Source organism: Culex pipiens, chromosome 1, assembly GCF_016801865.2.
Source record: "Culex pipiens pallens isolate TS chromosome 1, TS_CPP_V2, whole genome shotgun sequence".
In the NCBI taxonomy this organism is placed as follows: Eukaryota; Metazoa; Arthropoda; class Insecta; order Diptera; family Culicidae; genus Culex; species Culex pipiens.
Genome location: NC_068937.1, coordinates 82649015 through 82673465, shown reverse-complemented (window position 1 = coordinate 82673465; position 24451 = coordinate 82649015). Strand labels below are relative to the sequence as shown.

Sequence of the window (24451 nt, the reverse complement as noted above, 5' to 3'; positions counted from 1 at the left end):
AATCGGAGATGGTAATTTTCAAATTTGCATTTTTTCTTGCACACTTCAGATGGAATGACCCATCCATACTGAATTATTCAACTAATACAAAAAATAAAGAAACAGGCTAGTACTTACACATATCGTTACAGTTGAGTGCAAAGCTCGGAGCTTTAGGGGCAATTGTTCTTGGAACCTGAAATTGAAATTATAAAATAAAAATTAATGTAGAAGGGGAAAGTATGCACTTCCTGGGACCTAATACAGTCTCATCAGCACTTTTTTTTTTTTCATAAAATTATTTTTATTAGGTCCTTTTCGGTACTGGGACCTGGTTAGGACCGAGTCGGCTTTTGTAATTACAAAAAACTTAATAATTACAGAGGATCTTGTGTGTAAATGTTAGTGGGAGGGGAGCCGATTACCCGCGGCCTACTCGGGGTTAGTAGGGAAGGGATTGATGTTAAAGACAAGGCATGGGATGGTAAGGGGGACTCATCAGCACTTTGACATTCAACTGAAATTAAGCTATAAATAGCATAAAAGTAAGAAAGAAAGTAACTTAACCCACCGGCAGTCGCGTACCTTGTACAAACTTTGAAAGGACGCTTGTAAGAAACGCCAAAACAAGCGACTTCCAGAGGTTAAGTAAGTATCTATCGTAATTTTTGCCCAATAATTAGCTTATGTATCAGCTATTTGACGGAATAGGACCAAATCTGGGTGCTGAATAGTGGTTCGCAAAGCGGCCTCAATTAGGTTTTACGCCGTGATTTTGACAGCTCGTGTGCACTGTTTACACGGTCTTCGTCGATTGTCGACGAATTTCCTCGAACAAAATCGACGACCGTATCGAACTGTGCTAAGTCCATGTAAACAGTGCACTCCTTCCTAAAGCGATGTATGCACATCGGAAGGAACCGGTCAAGAAAAATTTTAAATGAGCAGCAGCGAAAGCAAGCCAGATAGGGTGAAGAAAAGCCCAAAGAAAACGCTCCCTCTCCTTTGTTCTGCTGTTCGTAAAGCTGTTTCTTGACCCCTTTCCTTCCGATCTCCATACTAGCCTTAACCTCCAAATTGAGTCGGCGTAAACCTAATTCAGAACTGTCAAAGTGGAACCAATTGATTGTTCGCAAAATGCTCCCAAGAAGTAGCAAGTATTGTAATCGATAAAAAATGTATTTTGCAGGGAATAAATAAAAATCTGTGACGTTGAACTTTTGAAGTAATTTAAGTAATTGACTTTCTTAGAAAGAGGGCAATTCTGAAAATATTTTGTTACGAATGTTTCATGTATTAACATTGAAAATCGAACCATTAGTTGCTGAGATATCGACATAAGAAAATTGTGGGTTTTTTGGGTAATGCTTAAAAAACTTCAATTTTCCTGTTTCTTTTAGTTTAAGCCGCTGTATCTCACCAACCAGAGGTCCAATTTTTAATGTTTCTTAGAAAATTTTATAGAAAACAAGCCTTACCCGACAAACTTCGTTCTGCCTTTTTTTTCGTTTGTTGACGTTTTTAACTTTTTCGCTCCTTCAGCCTCCTGTGATCTAAATTTGATTTTACCTAACTTTTCCCATATAATCTGCAGATTTTCCGGAATCGGTTCCAGAGTGGCCAAAGTTGTATTTTTTTGGCGTAAGAACCTTCCTTGGGCTTATACGAACCCAACGCAGCAAAGAGCGCTCCGATCCGACTTTCCGTTATCAACTGATGCGCGTTCGAACAAAACCGTCGAAATTTTTTATATATATAGATTTCTGAACATTTCAAAAAAATATTTTTAGAAATGGCCACTCATGGTCACTATTTTTAAAAATTGAAAGACTGCAAATATTTCGCTAAAATCTAACTTTCGGTGGCTATATCTTGAAAACGGAGCTCTTTATAAAAAATCTGTTTAGTACTTTTCGATTGCAAATTCAATTTTACATTAAAAAAATTAGGTCAAATTTTGTTTTTAATGAAATTTTCGATTTTTTTCAAAAATCACTATTTTTAAAAAAAAATCATAACTCGGCGGCAGATTTTTTGACCATACTTCTCTATGGCTCAAAATATAGCTGCGGATTTTTATTCTCTAAAATATATCAAAACATCTCGAAAATCAAAAATTACGTAATTTGGGAAATTGAGTCTTTGTTAAAAAAAGTTAATAAAAAAAATACTCAATTTTTTTCCGTGTAGGGTAGAGTAGTCATCAATGAGACACTTTTGGTTTTCAACTTTCAACGATTTTTCTAATTTTTTCATCAGCATGTTTTAATGAGCATGCGATAGTGAAAACAATTAAAAATATAAGATGTTTTGTAAATAAGGCTGTTTTATAGCAAATACTGAAATAAAAAATATTTTTTGTTGTATTCAAGATGACTCCGACTCTAGGTTAACAGATTTGTTCGGCTCCGACTCTGACTCCGACTCCAGCTGTTCGAGTTTTGACGACTCCAACTCCGACTCCGACTCCAGGTTCCAAAAAAGACCCGACTCCACCGACTCCACAGCCCTGATTCTAACAGATTTCATTCTGTCAGAATGTTCTAGCAAAATTCTAACAGAAATCTAACAGGCCTGCTAGAATCATTCTAGCAGGATTCTAACAGAGCCAACTCTGCTAGAAATTTCCGTGACCGGGACTCGGTGGAAAATTTTATTCAAAAAGTTTCCCCACCGTGAATCCCGTGAAATCACCGTGATCCGCCAAAGTCACGGTGAATTGGTTTTCCCCCAAAATAAAATCAACTCGCAGCACTGATAGAATGACATTTGTATATGGGTCATTCCACCTGAAGTGTGCAAGAAAAAATGCAAATTTGAAAATTACCATCTCCGATTCTGCTCAAATTTGGCAGAGCTGTTGAGACTATCAAAACATGCAAAAATCCCGAATTTCATCCAAATCGGACCACCCCCTCCATTTTTGTACCCTCCCAAAAAATCGACTTTTTGGCGATTTTCGAGCGAAACCCCTATCTTCAAACGACGATAACTCAGGAACCACACTTCTTAGAGGGCCAGTCTTATATTCAATTTTGAAGGAAATTGGACGTAAAATCCATTTCCGTGATCAAAATTTAGATTAAAATATTGTTTCTACCTGTATTGCGCAATTGAAAACTTTTAATCGCCGTATCTCAAAACAGCCCTATTTATTTAGGGCATCGTATTCCTCGTCCGATTTTACATAAGAATCACTTATCGACAGAAAGGAATATGTTCCAGAGATATCAAATTTTAATGTTTTTAGTATTTGAGATTACCTGTTTTTGGTTTATTTGCCGCATCTGCTAGAAGCACTCTGGCGCGCTGATCAATAACTGCTACCTGGTTATTTATTGAAATAAGATTTCATCCCAACAGTGCTACACCCAAAACTGGCAGCGCTAGTCCGAGAGAATGATGGTCTCGAGTCGAGAGAATAGTGGTACCATTCACGGACGCAGAGAACACAGCTCGAGATGGGCGATAGAACTATTCTCTCGAGGTTCATTTGCAAAAAAAGTTCATCCGCCAAACAAAAAACCAAAAGTGTCGACAACGGGAATCGAACCAGAGACCTTTGACAAACCAATCCAATGACTTAGCTGCCTCGGCCACCACAGCTTGGTGACCAAGGAGAAGTCAGAAGTCGATGTATGACACTTGTTGGAGATTTATTGATTCAACTAACGAATGAACTCATTTGTTATGATGGTGTGAGTTGGTATCATTATTCTATCGATTTTGGCACTGAGCCCTCAATAAATTTTGAGAGAACGATTATCTCGACTCTGAATTTTGGGTGTAGCATGAAATTGCAATTGATCTTTTTTAAGTGAAATGTAGAAAAAGTTTGCGATACATTATCGTGTTAAAAATGATGAATCAACATGAATAAAACTCTCGTTAAGGAGGAGGATTTCGGGAAAGTATAAAACTGAAAAATGTTAGAAAATCACAAAGATTAATCTGATTTATTATCTGATTAAGATCAACTTCAGTGGTGTTGATTTCGACACCGTCCGAACAATAATCTTTTTTTTTGTTTGTCAACCATTTCGAAATCTTGGAAGACGATACAGCTGCTGTCCACATGTAGCAGAAGTATATGGTTTTGTTTTTGAAATTAAATGTATCAGAATTGAAAAAAAATCATCAATTATTCAGATGAAACTGGCTCACAACATAAAAATCGGATTAATATGATCAATCTTTCAAACCGTAAGGCAGATTTTGGGGTTTTTTGCTGAATTGCACTATTTCGCAACCGCACATGGCAAAAGTTCTAGAACCCATGAGAATTATTTCATCTGCTACAGCCAGCTCTACATTTGTTCTCGCTTCAAATAAAGAAAATAATTTGATTAAGTGGGAAGGAATGAAGAATTAGGTAAAATATGAAAACAATAGAAAAATGATATTTTTTTTTTAAATATATTGTAAAAACGTTGTAGCATTTGCAAATAAATATAAAAAGTTCAAATTTTACTTAATATGGTACGATGACACTGTAATCAGTGGGTCTCGTGGCGCAGGGGTAGCGGCTTCGGCTGCCGATCCCGATGATGCTATGAGACGCGGGTTCGATTCCCGCCTTATCCACTGAGCTTCTATCGGATGGTGAAGTAAAACGTCGGTCCCGGTTTCTCCTGTCTCGTCAGACGCGCTGGAGCAGAAATCCCACGTTAGAGGAAGGCCATGCCCCGGGGGGCGTAGTGCCAATAGTTTCGTTTTCGACACTGTAATCAGGAAAAACAGTGCATTAAAAATTACCCAATAGATTGTTCAAGGTATTGATTATCTCAAAATCGTATAAAATTATAAAAATAATTCATCTTACAGAACACCAGGTAGTAATTATTGATCAGCACGACTGAGTGCTTCTAGTGGGGTGAGTGTGTGTGTGAAGGTGCGGCTAGCTCTGGTTGTCACGATGACAGCAGAGCAGAGCCAGTTCGTTTCGCGGTGCCTGTCCGTCGGGACGCATTTTTTTCGCGTTCCGTTTTCGTCCATCGTCGTCGGTGTGTTTTTCTCGTTAGTCATGTATTTGATACACATCACAGTCGGATTTCTTTGTTCTATGATTTGCAATTGTTTCACGGGAAGATTCTTTTTAAATTGCGTCAGCAAAATATAAATTATCATTCAATTCGACCATTCGTTTCCCGCGAATCACGGCGACAAATATTGTTTCAACGCGATTGTTCAAGTCCTTCAGATAACATCATAACTCTTCAGTCATTAATTGGTCGCTCATCTTATAATAATTTAAAAGTATAAATAGTCTCAGGGCAACTCTACGTAAATATGTTACGCTGAGTTTAATATTTCACCTTTTAATCACACATAATTTTGATTTTATCTTTCCACAGCTGGCTGTCTAAGATTGAATCATTTATGTTAAACTCAACACCAAATAACCGGGAACGGTCTCATCCGCATCATCCGATTGTTTGCCTTGAGAATACATAATACATCACCCTATTCAACAAAATTCATTGATTATTGGGCCACATCATCATTCTCTATGATGAATCCTGGCCATTACCCTTCCCCACTAACAAAATCCCAAGTAGAAGTAGTTTTCCGGCACACGCGGGGGTGTGGATATCGTATAGAACCCACCCTTGGTAGCAGCCTGTGCTAACTAACATTCCCGTCCCATCCCCTCGAGATCTACAAACTGACATGGCGGGCGCCGTTGGTGGCCAACGACTGTTTCCTATTCGCACCGGCTCTAGTTTTGATGATCGTGATGTTTTATCTTTTCAGCGCATTCATGCATGCTGTTGATAAGGGAAACATCATTTGATCGTTGAAGCGTGTGACCAGTTGTGCTGATGGGATATTACGGTCCTGTTCAGCAACGGAGAAGGACAACCATGGGTGGTCTCTCATGCTCATGCTCATGCTCATCAGCACGACTGAGTGCTTCTAGCATATGCGGCTAATTTAGGTTATCTCAAATACTCAAAAATTTAAAATTCAATATCTTTGGAACGAAACATATTCCTTTCTATCAATAAGTGATTCTTATGTAAAATTGGACGGGGAATACGATGGTGAGTCCAAATTTAAAAAATAAATAGGGCTGTTTTGAGATACGGCCTTTTAAAGTCTTCAATTGCGCAATACAGGTAGACAAACTATTTTAATCTAAATTTTGATCATTCTACGTCCAATTTCCTACAAAATTGAGTATAAGACCGACGCTCTAAGATGTGTGGTTCCTGAGTTATCGTTGTTTAAAGATAGGGGATTCGCTCGAAAATCGCCAAAAAGATTTTTTGGGAGGGTACAAAAATGGAGGGGATGGTCCGATTTGGATGAAATTCGGGATTCTTGCATGTTTTGATAGTCTCAACAGCTCTGCCAAATTTGAGCAGAATCGGAGATGGTAATTTTCAAATGCTGTTCCGCTTCAGATGGAATGACCCATATTGATTTTTACAAACATCGATCTACTTGTTGCAAAAAAAAAGCAAAGCAATCCACTTTTACGACCCCCGGGTCTATTGTGGTCTCTGTTGCAAGTTTCTGCTCATTTCTAGGAGTCCTAAGGTTATGTGTGGTGAGTAACCCAAAACCTCTTTTACGCAAATGGACCGACGTTTTATTTCCCAACGTACTCCGATAGAAGGCGTGATCAGGCCAATCTCATCTCGAAAATTGCCAACGGGTCCGTCTGGGATTGAACCCAGGCCTTGCTGGGGTGAAAGGCTATCACGCTAACCACAACATCACCGGACCCGGCAAAAAAGTGGACAGTGCATCCGTCCAGATATTATTTTATGCCACGCCGTGAACATTCTGTGCCGTTTCAACGACAACCCCGGAGACAAGCACTGAAACGCCGTCAAACACCTGGTGCGGTACCTGCGAGGAACATCAAAGTTCAAGTTGACGTATCGAAAGGACGGTAACACAGACACCAAGGACGGTTGTATTGCGAAACTTTGAGCTGCTAGCTGCGGTATGTAATACATATATATGTAAAACATATATATTATACATTCTTTTAAAGAAAAACATATTTTTTTTTGTTTTCAATCAAATTCGTTCATTTTAATCAAAAAGTCAGGGCCGTAGCCATTTGAATGAAAAAAGTGTTTTAAAATGCGTTATACACCTGTCCAGTTGTTTTGCAATCATTAATTTCAAAAATATCTAAGTATTGACGAAAATTTTATTATTTGTGAAAAAAAAGTTTTTGTGGTGCTGTGCACTGGAATTTCACCAAAATTCAAAATATTTTTAATCCAGCCCAAACATGCTAAACATGATTAAAAATGCAGAAAAATGCATTTTAGATTGTTTTCAGTTGATTTAACGTCTAATTTCATTAAAAATTTAAGTTTTTTGAAAAAAAAAAAATTTTGCCCCCTGATTTTTCGGACAATTTTTGAAGGAGGAAAAAATGAAAAATATTTGCAACGGTCTTATACTGAGAGAAAACCCCACGAACAAACTGATAAATTTGAACTATCAAAATTTAAACAGTCTGGATTTACATTGTCAGCTGTGTGATCATTGTAATGGTTTCTCTGACATTTTCCATTTTTTCTAGCACAACATAAAACTCATAACTGAAATATTTGTTTTTCTCGAAATTTTATAAACAAACTTAAACATTGTTTTATTTTAATTGTTCTAAGCTATTGAAGCCATATAAATAATTTGAATGAAATACAAAAATTATAATCGTTTAAATTCCGGATTCAGAAGTGTCTCCGTGAAATTGGACGACCCTATAGGCCTACAATGGATATTTGTTAATAAATTGATATGAAAAAAAATCAATGCTTGCGTTTAATTTTAATGTGTAAAAAAAATAGATGAAATGTATTACATTAAATTTGAACGCCAAAATATTCACTGGAAAAGTTGTTAATAATGCATATCTAACCATTTTAAAATTAAGCTAACTAATAATATGATTTTCCTCGATTGCATCAAACATTAAAACGATTCATGTTTAACTTTTATGTTCCGGTTAAACGCCATTTTCAAATTCATTATATACTCTGAAAAATTGGTCCAGAATTTGATCATGAATATATATTTTTTAAATTGACAAAAAAAATATAAATCGGATCTTAATTTCTAAAGGAAATTTTTTAAAAATATTTCAATGTCAATGAAATTATTATTGCAGTGCTGCTTATCTCCAAAAAGTTTTTTTTATTAAATAACTGTTGTGATTATATCGCCCAGGAACAGCATGGCTTTATGGCGAACCACCGTATTGCTGTTGCTAAACTCGAGCTACTGGGCTTCAGCGGTTCTCTGCTCGAATGGCTTCGCTCCTACCTCACCGGACGAGAAATGAGCGTGAAAGTGGGCGACGTAATTTCTGCCATATTTGCTGTTTTTTCAGGCGTCCCACAAGGCAGCCCACCCAGGCCCTGATTTTTCTCCTCTATATGAACGACGTGAGCAACTCTCTACGAAATCGGCCGATTTCGACCATTTTTATTTTTTGTATTTTTTTATTTGGCTCAAACTTTGTGGGGGCCTTCCCTATGACCAAATAAGCTATTTTGCGTCATTTTTAAATCGAGACTAACATTTTAAAAGGGTCAAATATTGAATATTACGCCCATTTAAAAGGCTAGTCTTGATTTTAAAAATTTCAAAATATTTTTTTCGAAAAGATCGAAAAATTTCACGAAAGTTTCATGTATTAACATTGAAAATCGGACCAATAGTTACTGAGATATCGACATTAGAAAATGGTGGGTTGTTTTGGTGAGACTTAGAAAACTTCAATTTTCGTGTTTCTTTTTCTTAAAGCGGCTCTATCTCAGCAACCCGAGGTTCAATCTTCAATGTCTCTTAGACAATTTTATAGCAAATTTTCTGAACTTTTAAAAAATAGGGTATTTTAACCATTAGTGGACCCCCTAGTAGAGCCGAAGCACATTTTTCACAAATTTTCAATATTTTCAGCACTTTTTCATAATTTTTTGTACAAAACAATGAAATCTGAAGTCTTTTGAACAATTTTGACTATTTGTTTCATCCGTTTTTTTTGTTTTTGAGCAGAAAAATAGCCAGCTGAAAAAAAAGTTTTTTTTGCCTGTTATGGACCCCCTTTTCCTATAGTGGACCCGGGTCCATAATCCGATTGTGGACCCGGGTCCACTATAGGCAAACTGTTATTTTTATACCAAATTTAACCGATATTTGATGTTTTGATGCATGGTGTAGGTCTAATGATAGATATAATGAATAAAAGATGGATTTTGCTCACTTTTCATCATAAACAAATATTTTTCGTTAACAAATTTGGCTTTAAACAACAAAAAACCAAACAGACATTTAAACACATTTATTTCCGAAAAAGATCAGAAAAAACGTCTCGAAACCCACTGTAAACATAAAAATAATTTAAAAAAAGTAATCTTGATGCAAAATTTTCCATATTAATTACATAAATGGTTGACCGAAACTAAACAATAGATTTGTTTACAGTTGCTGATAAAACCACGCATGTTTATTGGAAAAAAAAAGTTTTGTTATTGATTTATTATTATAAAATATCATTTCAAACTGCAACTATGATGCTTCAGTTAAGTACAATGAACTATAGTTTTGATTAATTATAAATTCTTACGGCTTCAGCATTTTTGGTACTTTTAACATGAAAAAGCTATATTTATACTCATAATTGAAAAAAATATGCGTTTTGGTTGATAACAACATGCATTTATTGTATGTTTTAGAGAAACTTTTGCTTGAATACACAGTTTTCTTCATTTTTGAAGGTTAAATTAACAGGGGTCCACTTTTGGAAAAGTTTGGATTTCGTTGTCCTATATTAGACCCCCCTAATTTTCGCTCGAAAATGGCAGCTCTTCGCTTTATTTTAGTAAAGATCCTTAAACTTACATTATTTCGACTTGCTGAAGTTAAATAATCAGTCAAAAAATGATTGGATGGTTAATTCAATCATAAAATATAAATGCAGTTTTGTTGTGAAAATGCTAGTGGCCATGGCTGATTTCAGATATCGAACTCAAAACACTTATTTTGGTGAAAAGGACAATTCAATGTCAGTCAACATTGTTTTAAATGATGCTGAACATGCCAAATAAAAGATTTGTAGACAACAACACGCTTGAAATTGTGATTTTATTGAATTTTTCATCAAAAACCCTTCAGAGGGTCCACTATAGGAAAGGGGTCCACTAATGGATAACGTACCCTAGCTAAATGACGTTTACTGACCATATTACGTATATGTAGGCTTAGTGATTTTTCACGCTCGAAAATAGCAAATATCACGGGGACCTCAATTTCAAAACACCAAATTTCACGCAAATTTCGCGGAACGTGGAAAATGTTAAAATAACTCTGAAATCTTATGCTTAAATTACAGAAACTACTTTTTATGCTTCATTATATATTTTTATTCAATAAATTAAAAAAATCTTCACTAAATTTGAACGCTACACAAAAAAAAATCTCCCAATTTTCAAAAAAGTTTCCACTTGTGTTATGGATGGGATGAATAATTATGGATAATTTAAAATAAAATGCAGGGCACGGGTGTTCAGCAGGTCAATTCAACTCGAAATTTGGAGTTGATTCAATTGGTTTTGAGGGATAATTCAACAAAAATTCACCAAGTCAAAACAACAAAATATTTTTTTTTAATCAAATATGCTTGATTTTTTGCGTGTATCAATATTTTCGAAAATCTGACATTGAGATGGCATATTCTGATCATAAATCTTTGGCAAAGATTATGATAAGGTTTTCCTAAAGAAACATTTTTTTTTCGAATTGTTGGCTAAGTTCCAAAAAATCGACATAACACACAGAAAATATTCAGAAAAATATATTTAAATGAGAAAAATCGCTTGCATTCGATAAGAAATTTTACTATTTTAAATAAAGTGTACCGTTTATTTAGTTTTTTTTTGTTCATTTTTTTTATTCTTTAAATTTTTGTCTCAAATCTGGAAAAGAAAGAAAGAAACTGCCATCTCTTAAAACAATTCAAATGTTTGAAAATTCGACATTTTCTTAAAATTTGCCCAATAACAAAACAATACCAAAATTTGGTATAATACAACAGATTGGTATTAACTTACACTTAAGACATTTTTTCAAGGGCTCGCGAAAACCAAAATTAGGTATTGATACCATTGAATGGTATTATTTTGCATTTCCCTTGTTATTTACCCATGCTCGGGTTCCGACTGGGACGAAGATTCAGACACAGTATCGCAAAACTGCACAAGCTTCAGTATCTTGCACACTCTCGCTGATAGCAATGGAATGTGCGATCCATTCACTACCTGGAGAAGAAGCTTGTATTTAACATTTTTTTTCGACCTGTCTTTTAGTTTTGCCAAACATTAAACCTAGGAAAAAAAGTTTTTATTGTTGTTGTACATATGTTCCAATATGGATCTCATTTTCAATGCTACAAAAACTGAAGTGTTTTTTCTTATAAATTTTTCTATTTCAATTTCAAGATCAAGATGTTTCTTCAGAATTATCCAACTAAACACTCTTTCGAAATACTATTGTGGTGTTGTTTAAGATGTAAAATGTTCAAAAAAGCAACAAAGATTTTTTTTGAGATGAAAAATATTTGATTGAAAATAATAACAACTAGAAAATTTCACTTTATCAAACAGTTCTTCAATCAAATTTACAATATTTTCAATGTATTTCAGTAAGAAAAAAAAAATCGAAGAAAAGTACATGGGCATTGTAAGGCCTCCCCTGTACTTGTTTTCAAACAATTCTAGATACAAGCCTTAACTTTTTAACAATATTTTTCGATTTTTTTAAATGTCCAATAAAATATTTTTTCACTTTTTAAGTGTTTTTGAATAACCCTGACCCAACAAGGTTTCAAAAACACCCAGGAAGCAAAAAAAAAAAATGGTCCAAAAAATTCCAAATTTAGTTTAAATTCGATCAATGTCCCCCGAGTTACAGTTATAGAACATTCAAACATTTTTTTTTCTCCAAAATTTAAGTTTCTTATACAAAAAAAAAACGATATTTGGAATTTTATAGAAACTCCTATAAGCGAAAACTTTCATGTTTAAAAACTAAGGGGTACCAACAGCTTAAGCAAAAAGAAAAAGGGTACATAGCCAAGAAAAGGTTGAGAACCGCTGGCCTAATGGAAATTAAAAATTTCCCTTGGTTCGAAATCATGTAAACTATCAGAAAACTAATAAACTTTAGTACTTTGTTCCAGAAAGCCGTAGAAAATTAATAGCAATTACCGATTTTTTTGGGAAATTTTTAAGTCTTAACAGATTTTGAAATGTTTTGATATACAGTGGCATTTTTTTATGTCCGAAGTATATACAAAACATTTTCTTACCTCATCAGATATTGATCCGAACCTAAAATTTTCTTTCATCATGAAAGTTCCAATGGAATGCCTTCTCAGCTCGATTTCGCTGCCACATCTGTGTTCTCTGTTGCCTTTATCGTTCTGTGCATCATTGCACTTTGGTGTACTAAAATGAGAAAGTTTACGATAAACAATTGATATATTTAGAATCGAGGTTAGTCACTCACATTGTATTCGAGTAAAACACATCATCGTTTCCACTGAAACTACCAGCATCCAGCGCATTGTAGTCTCGACTGTAATGAGCAGCTTTGGGTGTCGTGCTGCTGTTTGAATTACTTCTCGAACGCAAGAGTCCTTTAAAGCTGCCGCTGCGTTTGTTGATCATTGCAGGGGCTATGATCGGATTTGATGATTTGATCGGCGTTGCTCTACTAGCCGAGCTTCTTTTCTTAAACAGAAAGAAACTCTTACTGTTTGGCTTGGCCCCACTACTAGCCACATGATCATCAAAGTAATTTGGATTATCTGAAAAACAAGATATTCTTTATTCTTGATCGTTTGTTTTATGCAATCAAAAATGAGAGAAGAGCTTTGTTTAATAATAATTTTATCACTGATATATCTTGTTTTGCCAGCAGTCTTTGAACGTATTCCATGATCCGGAAGCCCAACATCTGATGACCTTTTTTTGACGTTAAATAAACCAAGTAGGGGAAATTTAATAATTATGCGAAACTTTAGATAGAAGCTTGCTTGTCACCCACTATTTAACTATTTAGCTTTACTATTAATGTCAATGTGCTGATATGCCAACAATAAGTGCATCCATAAACCACGTGGACACTTTGTTGGGAATCTGTAACCCCCCCCCCCCCTCGTGGACAATTCTCCATACAAAAAAAACTTTTTTGTATGGATCGTTAACAATCGCCAACCCTCCCCCCCCCCCCTAAAGTGTTCACGTGGTTTATGGATGATCTCCTTACAATAAAATTACAGTCAAAAAACACAAAAAATGTCGTTTGGCTCAAATTATTTCAATATTCAAAATCAAGGTTGTCACTCAGGGAAAATTTCATCGCCATGTAAGTTGCCCACAGCGCTCAGTTGAATCATAAGCGATAAGAAATGCCCATTAATTAAGAGAGGACTTGAGACATAATCAGCAACAGCAACAACGTCACATCTCCGAATATGTCTTAGAATGGATCATTTTATTGTTGGTAGATTGAGGGGGGGGGGGTAGTTAGGTAGCCTAGTGCTAACGCTTCCGCCTTGTAAGTGGGGATCGGGGTTCAAATCCCGGCTCGGACCAAAACAACTGGTGATCTTTTTCCTTCTGGTTTCGATTGCATAGTCATAGGTCATGGGAAAAAATACTCTTTTGTACAAGGGGCATATGGATGGTTTAACGTTACGTATATTACGCGTAGATAGTAACAAAATGACAAATGTTACAAGAAAAGGGCTATACAAACAATAAAAAAAATCAAATGACGCGTCACGTAATATCTCCAAACGCCAACTCAATCTGTCTACAACTGCATACCAAAATCAATTATTCAAGCGCTAGTCAGTCGAGATTACTTATTTTTCATTGATCACAAACCACGACAAAACACATTTCCGTATGGTACGATGACCTATTCTAAACCATTCCCTTTTTCACAATTTATAGGTAAACATACCTTGATCCATTGTTTCCGTTGACCGGAAGTGAACCAAGATCAGCTAGCAATACAATTTTTGTTGAGTGTGTATTCACAATGTAATAACTTTCTAGGCTTGCACAACACTTTTCCATCAAATAAAAGTTAACGAAGCACAGTAAAGCGAGGTACTATTGGTATATTTGGTTCATTGTTTAAATTACACAAAATATCTTATCTCACATTAGAAAAAAAAACTTGAATCCCACTTAAGAAGAGAGCGCATCACGCACGCACACTTTCGAGATCGTACTGAAAACTACTAACTAAAGTGACGTCGTTCGCCATCCGATCATAAATGTGTGTAAATTTCTCGAGCACGACTCTTTCACAGAGTGTGGTATATTAGGAAAATGTGTGCACCGACATGTACGGCACAAAAGTGCGGGGGCCGGTTCGGAAACACCGTACACGAAGATCACCACAAAACGTATGTACATTAGGGTGTAATATGGTTATATGAAAAAAATAAAGTTGTCCAAATTTAGTGAGCACAGCAACTTTTAAGTTCCTCTTGGGGTCCTAAACAACTCCCTAAAGTTTGGGAACGATTGGTTAAGTCCCCACTTTGGGCAAAGCGATTCAATTTTCCATATAAGTTTTTTTTGGGGAAACCCATTTTTTTGGATTTTGATATTTCAAAAATCCACGTTACACGCTATATTAAAACCGGATTCATATTCGGTTGCTCTGGAATGTGCTATACAACTTTCCCGAAGAGAGTATGATGCTAACTTGCTCCTATAAAAAGATACAGCGTATTCAAAACTCGTCAAAAACGTGTTTTTTGCTCGAAAATCACGTTTTGACGAGTTTTGAGGACGCCGTATTTTTTTTAGGGGGGTTTAGGGCATCTTTTTCCCATACAAATTAAATCGCTTTGCGCAAAGTGAAGACTGAAAAAATCGTTCGCAAACCTTGGGGAGTTGTTTAGGACCCCAAAAGGAGCTTCAAAATTGCTGTGCTGGAAAATCGATTTTGTTATTACACCCTAGTGTACATGTAAGCATGCTGGAAAACGAAGAGGACCTAGTGCGTCGGTGTTTGTGGATAGACTCTTCTCTGCATGTATTTAGATGGTTCAATGTTTTCCTTCCTTTCTTTCATTGCTCTTCGGGCGGAACGTCCGTCTGTCTCGGGGCATATGCATCCGTTTTCGTCGCTTTTTGGGATATCATAGAAACGATTCTCTAGAAAAATGCAATTTTTCATTTAATTAAAGCGTATTTCGAAAATTGTATGTCGAGAAAAAGACTGATAATAACATATTTATTGTTCAGGATGAATCTTTTTGTATGTATTTGCAACAAATAACATGTCCTAAAAGATTTAATTTTTATGTTGTAATTTGTTGATTTATTCGCTACGATTATTTATTTATTGATCAGGTCACGGAGAAATAAAAATAAAAGTTTGTTATTAAATCAACAAACAAAATGAAACATAAATAAATAAAAGAGTTCCGAGATCCTAGAGAATGGCTCATAAGAAATGAATGAATAAATAAATGAATGCTATGCACACAAACGTTCACATGAAGAGATTCGTATGAAAAATGCTTATCAACCGTCAGTAAATATTACTAAAGTAAATATTATTAGTTTTCTTTAAGAACCCATAAATCATCCTCTACACTAACAACTTAATGCATAAAAAACTACAAAATCCCAAAATCCTTATCTAAAACTGTGCAAAAAACATGTTGAATAATGGCTGATAAGTCTTCTAACAGAATCGAAAAATGTTGGTAAAGTTCATGTAGGCAAGCGTCGTTTTCAGCATACAAATGAAGCACACATGTGTTGAGCTTCGGGGATGCCTACTTTCAGCATTCATGCGACAGCGATGTGGCTTGGCTGTTATATGGGCTGATTTAATATTTACAGAAACCATGTTAGTTGGTAAAACTGTAGTTCTGTTGTTGAATGTGAATGAGATGTAAGCGAAACCTAAACATGAAAGTTGCGAACCATTTGCTGCTTGAACTCGAATCGGGTTTTTGATAATTTTCAAATTCAATCGCTCTAAAAGATCAATTGCATTTGTAACACTAATGTTTGCACCTGAATCTAAAAGACCAACAATTTTTTCTTGAAGGAATCTCGACCGTTGTATGGGGGCAACGAGAAGGACTTGTGTTAATTTGAAAGACGCGATTAAAATAGTTGAATTCTTGGGACGGCGGCAGGGATTCTTCTTGGGTCGCCCCGGAGCTTAGTTTTTTGGACTAGAAGATCGATAATTGTGCTTATTTGGACTTGATTGTGAACGATGGCTCACCACATGCGAAACAAAATACATTTCTTGGTTCGAGGCAATTTGAATAGAGGAGAAAAGCAACTCTCGACAAAATTTTGAGGTTAGGAATTTTGACAGGTATGATTTTTATAAAGTATTCGCCTCCTTTTCTCTCCCACAGAAAACCGGGGAACAAGGTAGCTGTCAAACTAGGGCAAAATGTTAAAGTCACTCACAAAATGAACTTTGAGTGATTTGAGTTCATTTATGACGTCACGATTTTCTCCCCTATACCAATGTCCTCTTTGCTTACAATTCCAGCAAATACTCAAATCAAGTGTTTTCTGTGCTAAATTTGAACTCTAAGGGCCTATCTTCCCTTGATTTCTGATGTTGGTTTCGGTTTTTGAATTTGTTGTTGTTGTTCGATTTGTAAAGTGCATTCACCTCGTCATCTGAGACCTCTTCGTATTCTTCGTCTAAATTCGTTTGATCAATTTGATTAACTGTAGAAACTCTTTGATTACCCGAACCGAGCTGAGGGAATAACCCAGGTTCGAGACTATCGAAGTTGTAGCAGTACTGTGATAGCTGATCTAGTGAACTAATCGGAGTCAATTGAAGTCTTTTTTGTAAGAAATTTTTGTGTTGTTATTAACAACACAAAAATTTCCAAGCTTCCCTGCACCGTGCGGTACACGCGGTTCGCTTGTACCTCGGGTTTGCTTTGCGCCTGCTTTGTTCGGTTTACACCCGTACCCGACTCACACGAACCGAGGGTATTTTGGTTCATCGTACCAGCGCACCACGACACTCTCGGTTCGCCGCGTCGGTTTTGTGTCTGGCACTCACCCATGGCATGAACCCGGTATATGAGCCAAGGTGCTTCACTCGTTACGAGCCGAGGTACGTGCCGTGGTACGCGCTGGCGGTACAAAACGGGTTCAATACCACGACACGTACCACGGCACGCTGGGTTCATGCCATGGGTGAGTGCCAGACACAAAACCGATGGGGCGAGCCGAGAGTGTCGTGGTGCGCTGGTACGATGTACCAAGATACCAATACACAAATGGGTTCAGGCACGTACCGAAGCTAGAAAACCAAACCCGCGGTGTGCGTTGGCACTGGCGCATGGGAAGCTTGGTTGTTATGAAAGATTTTCAACTTTTGTGTTTCATCAATCTTATACGAAAGATTTTGGAAAAGCCTTTCCATATCTGCCTGATAGTAACTAAACTTTTCATTCCCACGTTGTTTGCGTTCACGAATTTGATGTTCGATATCATTGTCTTTGTTAGGATGTTCGTATTGAAGTTTAAGGTAATAAACAAGATGATCCCAGGTTTGAAACTTTTCCCAATACGTAAAGTACCATTTTTGAGCCTCTCCTGTGAAAAACAGGTATGCCCGAGGGGCGTGACAAAGGCCTTAATATATTAATTTTTGCTATTTAATACATTAAGGAATTAAATTCCTCGTGTCATTTGACATTTGACAGCGCCACACCTGCTTTGAAAACATTGGTTTGCTTCGTGTCTCTTTCGCGCGCTCGGCTGTCAAGTTTGTTTTGGTTTCGCGCTTGGTCGCGGTGGATAAAAAAAAGAAGCGGAGGAAATTCTGGAGCAGGACGATGCAAAAGTGCCATAGGCGGAGAAGTTGCAGCCGGCGGATTTTGATTACATTGGCCAGTAGCAAATCAAAAAGCTTGGAAAGTGCGGTTTCATCGAAGACGAGATCCTGGGACGCGCCTTGCGTCGGACACTAGCAAGATTTCTTTGCAGCTGGTGGTGGCTTGTGACAGCGATGCCTTCAACAAGTCGACACCTGATGAAATAAAATTCTGTTGTCCACTCACGCTCGGATGCTGTGATTAATGATGTGGCAAATGGTTCGACTAGCTGGCCACTTTAACGCTCGCTGGTTCAGGATCAAGGGTCAAGGAAGAGCAACCAGGAGGGAGTGGACCATTATAATTATGAGACCATCAGGGTTGGTTACTTGAAATGGCCTTCAGTTACGTTAGGTGGTGACTTTTTTGTAGATTTTATTGAATATAGACAAATAAAATAACTCAACTCTGTTGTTTCATTCATTTCAACAAGAATCGCATCAATTGTGGAACCGACGACGGTCGTCGGTGGAACCGTGTTGAGTTGGTAATTTCTTGAAGTGTCTGGAATAAAGATGCCAAGTTGCCGATCGCTAAGGACTTTGACGAACACGTGAACAAATACACAACATTCCGTTCCCGGGAAGAGTCCTCATCACCGTCAACCGGCGATTGAATTTCCACCGGGCTCATGGTAGTACCGGTGATGGAGGTCGTCACGGGACTAACGGAGGTCAAAGACTGAGCGGTGATGAGGGTGGCAACGGTAGGGACAACATCGGGGGAAACCACTTCTGATGGGTCTCGTTGAACATGCCCAGCTGTTTTGCGGCAGTGGTGACGAAGAAACCCGACCAAATAAATAGGACAATTTTTGCCGAAATATGTGGCCCGTGGGAAGAATTGGAGTCGAGGATACGTTTCAGCAAACGCAGCATCCAGGTGTGTCTCAATGCGCCGCTTCCGGCTGGGCCAGCTTCGATATCGTCCCTAGTACGTCCTGGTCACTGCCCTGGATGGCGCTGCGCAACTTTTCCGGTTTGCCCGTGCCGCGCTGGCACTTATCTGCTCGACCTGCTTTTCGAGGACGCAAATTTTTGCGCCAACCACAACAACAAACACGCGCAGTGTCAAACTGTCAAATCAATGTAATGTAAGGAGAGGTGGCGTTGTTTTGACCGTAAACAATCGTTAATGTATTTAATTCCTGCCGTTAATTAATTAAATAATTTAATTTCTTACTATTGTCGCGCCCCTCGGGTATGCCTTTTGACAGGGCTGCGGAGTCGGGTTATACTCAAGCGACTCCGACTCCGACTCCGACTCCGGCTTTCTGAGTTAAGCCGACTCCGACTCCGACTCCGGCTCCGGCTTTCCACATATTGTTGACTCCGGCTCCGACTCCGACTCCGGCCTACCAACTTTAGCTGACTCCGACTCCGACTCCGACTCCAGCTTTCCACAAATTGTTGACTCCGGCTCTGACTCCGACTCCGACACCTAATATTTATTTAAAATATTTAAAAAAATTGAATTGATCACATAACTCACATTTCAGAGGACACTTGCGCGAATACTGTAAACCGGGGTGACATTTCTGTTCAGAGTGTTTTGCAAAATGATAAATACTAATTATATATTCCCATATTGTTTTGGTCACCGAGAACTGATGTTAATTTAATCTAATCGGTTTTATCGGTGAAATCTGACGCAAATTTTAGAAGAAAGATAATGAAATTATAGGTGGATAGGTCGACTAAGAGTCATAGAAGAAGATATAAAGGACGGAAAACTAAGTCAGCGAAGGGCCATTTGAGGAAGTATGTGTGTGTGATCAAGTCTTTTAGCCTTCTAATTTGGCTCTGTACAAGTACTGAGTGAAACACACAGTAAATGTACAGAGACAAATTATTCCTGCAGCGTCATCCATATGACTCCCGGACGGCCCGGATGTGGAGCGAGGTTTGAAAAAAGTCCCATATTCTGGGCACCCTACTTTTGTTCAACTACTTTAAATTTACATTCATTTTTTAAGTTAATAAGCTAGCTACTCTAAATTTTAATTGGACTTTTTATTTAATTAAATTTTAAAAGAAAGCTAGCCTTCATGATCGATTTGACACATAAAATCAATTTGCATACTTTTAGGCTGAATTTTTGAAGAAACACAGAAAACAATTTTCAAAGTAACTTTTTTTTAAAGCTCTTTTGAATTTATTTGAGAAGACCTAAATGGACATTGTGCGATCCAGTCCAGTACACACTTTAAGATATATAAATCATAAAAAATTCTAATATTTGAAATAGTAGTTTATGCAACAAGTTGCAAAAAGAGGTTTTTTTCAGCACGAGTCGTTCATTTATCCAACGAGGTTTACCGCGTTGGATAAATACGAAGAGTGCTGAAAAAATCAAGTTTTGCAACAAGTTCCATACAACATTTTTTGCAATTCCGAAAAACACCCATTGAGTGAAATTTTAAGTCAAATTTTCATGTATTTTGTCAATAAATCGTTTTAATCAAATAAATGTTGAAAAGTGTTACTTTTCGAAACAAGTGCTGAAAAGTTCAACTTTTCAGCACCCATTTCAGTGCTGAAAAGTAGAACTTTTCAGCATTTATTTTGAAAAGTGTTGCTATTCGATTCTGTTATTTTTGGTACAGAAAAGTAAGCTATTTCGTCGTTCAAGAATGACAGGAAAAGTAAGTAGTTTCACGACGGAATTGCAAAAATTAAATTTAAATTATATCAATTATATCACCCCAATTTAAGGTATTTAAAAAAAATAGACTTGTTCAACGATATTATTTAAGGATCAACACTTTAGAGAAATTGTAAACATTGAGGTTATCGATATATCTAATTAATTCAATGATTATTTCAATATCAGTTGCAATTTTTTTTCGATATTTTTTGTCAGTCTTAAATGTTTTCAGCACGACACTTTGATTTATTTTTATTTGCATACTAAATGAGCATGCTGCGTTTCATGTAGTAGATTGATATAATAGTTGATAATTTATTGGTAGAGTTATACCGTCAATTTTACAAATGTTTTAGAAACATATTTTTTTCGTTAAGTACTGATAGTGAACCTTTATTTTTCCTATTAAAAAAATGATCTACTTAAAACTTCCAAGACATTCGCTACCGGACAAAAAGATGACGGTGTGTATATTTTTTTAGAAAGAGTTTGATAAAATTTGGTCAAATTTTAATAAAAAGAATACATAAATACAGGCAAAATGAGACAGTAAAAAATCATTTTAATATGCTTTAGGTTTTGACTACACAGGCACAATTGTTTACTATTTTATGAGTTACGACACTATAGTAAAGTGTATACAAACATTGACAAGGAGGGTTAACAGATTATCATTCAAAGATCTAAGTGAAAAAAACATATTAAGAGCTTTCCAATCACAACAAAAATGCTTTGAAAACATCATGGCATCTGATAAATATCTTGAACCAAAAAATAAATTAAATAAAAAAACGTCAACGCGTGATTCAATAAATAAATTTAAAATATTTAAAAAATTGGGAATTAACCTGAATTATTACAAAGATTGAACAATAAATAAGTTAAAAAATATATTAAATTTTTTGACAACTCCGACTCCAGGTCTATCAGAAATTAGCGACTCCGGCTCCGACTCCGACTCCAGCTCATACAATTAAGCCGACTCCGACTCCAGCTATTCGAGTTTTGGCGACTCCGACTCCGACTCCAGGTCTCCAAAAAGACCCGACTCCACCGACTCCGGCTCCGACTCCACAGCCCTGCTTTTGAAGAAGTTGATCTTGACTAATTTGGTTTGTGTTCGCCAGGATTGTAACTTGTCGTACAAAGTCGCAAACTGATAACGATCTTGTGCTATGCTCACCACTGAACTGCACGGGCCAACGTTCAATTTTTGTTCTCAAGTAGTTGTTCTGGTAATTGTTTTGATTTTGGTAATCTTGAGGGTCTTGATTATAATTTCTGTTTCCGGCGTTAATTCCGGGATTTTGTATCTCATTCGGTACGCTGTTGTTTAAGAATGGAAAATTGTTGTTGATCACCCCGAGCATGGGTAAATAACAAGGGAAATGCGTAATAATACCTTTCTCTGGTATCAATACCAAATTTTGGTATTCCTGGACCCTTTAAAATTTGTCTTAAGGATTATGCAAGAACAAAACCTGCTATCATACCAATTAAAGGTATTGTTTTGATATTGCAAAATTGCAGAATTTGTCAATGGTCGAACACCACATTTTGGTATTCTTTTGGTATTACAGTGTTTTATCAAATTCCTCTGAAACTATGGGAAATTTTTGACCAATTTTGACAAAATAATTAATTTTGCGCTAAAATGATGTCTCAAAGCGAATGCTTTTATTGAAAACCGGAAATTTCAAACTTGATTTCAAACATTTTTGATATACCCCCTGAAGAAATGACTTGAAATTGTGGAAAATTTTCTAAGTCAGGATGGCACATTTTGGTATTATTTTGGTATTAAAGTGTTTTATCAAATTCCTCTGAAACTATGGGAAATTTTTAACCAATTTTGACAAAATAATTAATTTTGCGCTTAAATGATGTCTCAAAGCGAATGCTTTCATTGAAAACCGGAAATTTCAAACTTGATTTCAAACATTTTTGATACACCCCCTAAAGAAATGACTTGACATTGTGGAAAAATTTCTAAGTCAGGATGCCACATTTTGGTATTATTTTGGTATTGAAAGGTTTTATCAAATTCCTCTGAAACTATGGGAATTTTTTTTTATAAATTTTGATGAGATAATTAATTTTGCGCTAAAATGACTTGAAACCAAAAAATGTTAAAGCTGATTTTCATTTTTTTTTTATATACCCACTAAGATTTTTTTTAAACGTTGAAATTTCTCTAAGTTGGGATAACCAAATACTTTGAAAAACGAGTTAATCGACAGATTATAGAATTTTGGTGAATTTCAATCCAGTTTCATTTTAGTAACACTTATTTTTCAATCTTGTTATTTTTCAGAATCTTCAAGAACTTCAAGCACAGGCCGTTCATCAATGACAAATGCATTCAATGTGGTGAAGAATATCACTAAGAACAACATGGAATCATCAGGTGAGTAGATTTGGCTGTTGCATATGGATCATTTCCGTTTTTTCACTAACTGCAACTGTTGCACTAAAAATGGTATGAAAATACCAAATTTAGGTATTTCTTGTGCAAATACCAGCGACCAAAATGTCCTCTTGGTTGCCCAGTAATAGATGGTAAAATACCATGGAATCATACCAAAATCATGTATTTGGAAGACCACAGGAATACCAAAATCTGATTTTCCAAGGGCGCGGGAATACCTAAAAATTAAACCATGGCAATACCAAGTTTTGGTATTCAAGCAATGTTAAAAAATCCAGAAGACCTCAACTTGGTATTGAAATGGTTTTATTTTAAGGTATTATTTTACCCTTGGAATAACATGGTTTGGTATTGTTGTGCCCTTCCACATACTAGACTTTGGTATGATTTCATGGTATTTTACCATCTATTACTGGGCAACCAAGGGCATATTTTGGTCCCTGTTATTTGCCCAAGTAATACCAAAATTTGGTATTCCCGTGTTATTTACCCCTGCTCGGGTTTAGGGGGTACATCAAAAATTTTTGAAATCAAGTTTGAAATTTCCGGTTTTCAATGAAAGCATTCGCTTTGAGACATCATTTTAGCGCAAAATTAATTATTTTTGTCAAAATTGGTCAAAATTTTCCCAAAATTTCAGAGGAATTTGATAAAACACTTTAATACCAAAAGAATACCAATATGTGGTGTTCGACCATTGACAAATTCTGCAATTTTGCAATATCAAAACAATACCTTTAATTGGTATGATAGCACATTTTGCTCTTGCATAAGCCTTAAGACAAATTTTAAAGGGTCCAGGAATACCAAAATTTGGTATTGATACCAGAGAAAGGTATTATTACGCATTTCCCTTGTTAATTACCCATGCTCGGGTTTGGATCATTTCCGTTTTTTCAATAACTGCAACTGTTGCACTAAAAATGGTATGAAAATACCAAATTTTGGTATTTCTTGTGCAAATACCAGCGACCAAAATGTGCTCTTGGTTGCCCAGTAATAGATGGTAAAATACCATGAAATCATACCAAAATCATGTATGTGGAAGACCACAGGAATACCAAAAAATGATTTTCCAAGGGCGCGGGAATACCTAAAATTAAAACCATGGCAATACCAAGTTTTGGTATTCAAGCAATGTTCAAAAATCCAGAAGACCTCAACTTGGTATTGAAATGGTTTTATTTTGAGGTATTATTTTACCCTTGGAATAACATGGTTTGGTATTGTTGTGCCCTTCCACATACAAGACTTTGGTATGATTTCATGGTATTTTACCATCTATTACTGGGCAACCAAGAGCACATTTTGGTCCCTGTTATTTGCCCAAGTAATACCAAAATTTGGTATTCCCGTGTTATTTACCCCTGCTCGGGTTTAGGGGGTATATCAAAAAATTTTGAAATCAAGTTTGAAATTTCCGGTTTTCAATGAAAGCATTCGCTTTGAGACATCATTTTAGCGCA

The 24451-nt window shown here is 36.3% G+C and overlaps 1 protein-coding gene across 1 annotated transcript; it reads right to left on the bottom strand.

Moving 5' to 3' along the window:
- Window positions 1–226: 226 nt before the first annotated feature.
- On the bottom strand, window positions 227–14393 carry LOC120431549 (uncharacterized). The gene is made up of 4 exons (XM_052706719.1): window positions 13981–14393; window positions 12517–12817; window positions 12317–12455; window positions 227–4700 (listed from the first exon to the last, which is right to left on the bottom strand). The coding sequence occupies exons 1-4, from the start codon at window positions 13988–13990 to the stop codon at window positions 4647–4649; spliced, it is 504 nt and encodes a 167-aa protein (XP_052562679.1). The 5' UTR covers window positions 13991–14393; the 3' UTR covers window positions 227–4646.
- Window positions 14394–24451: the final 10058 nt, after the last annotated feature.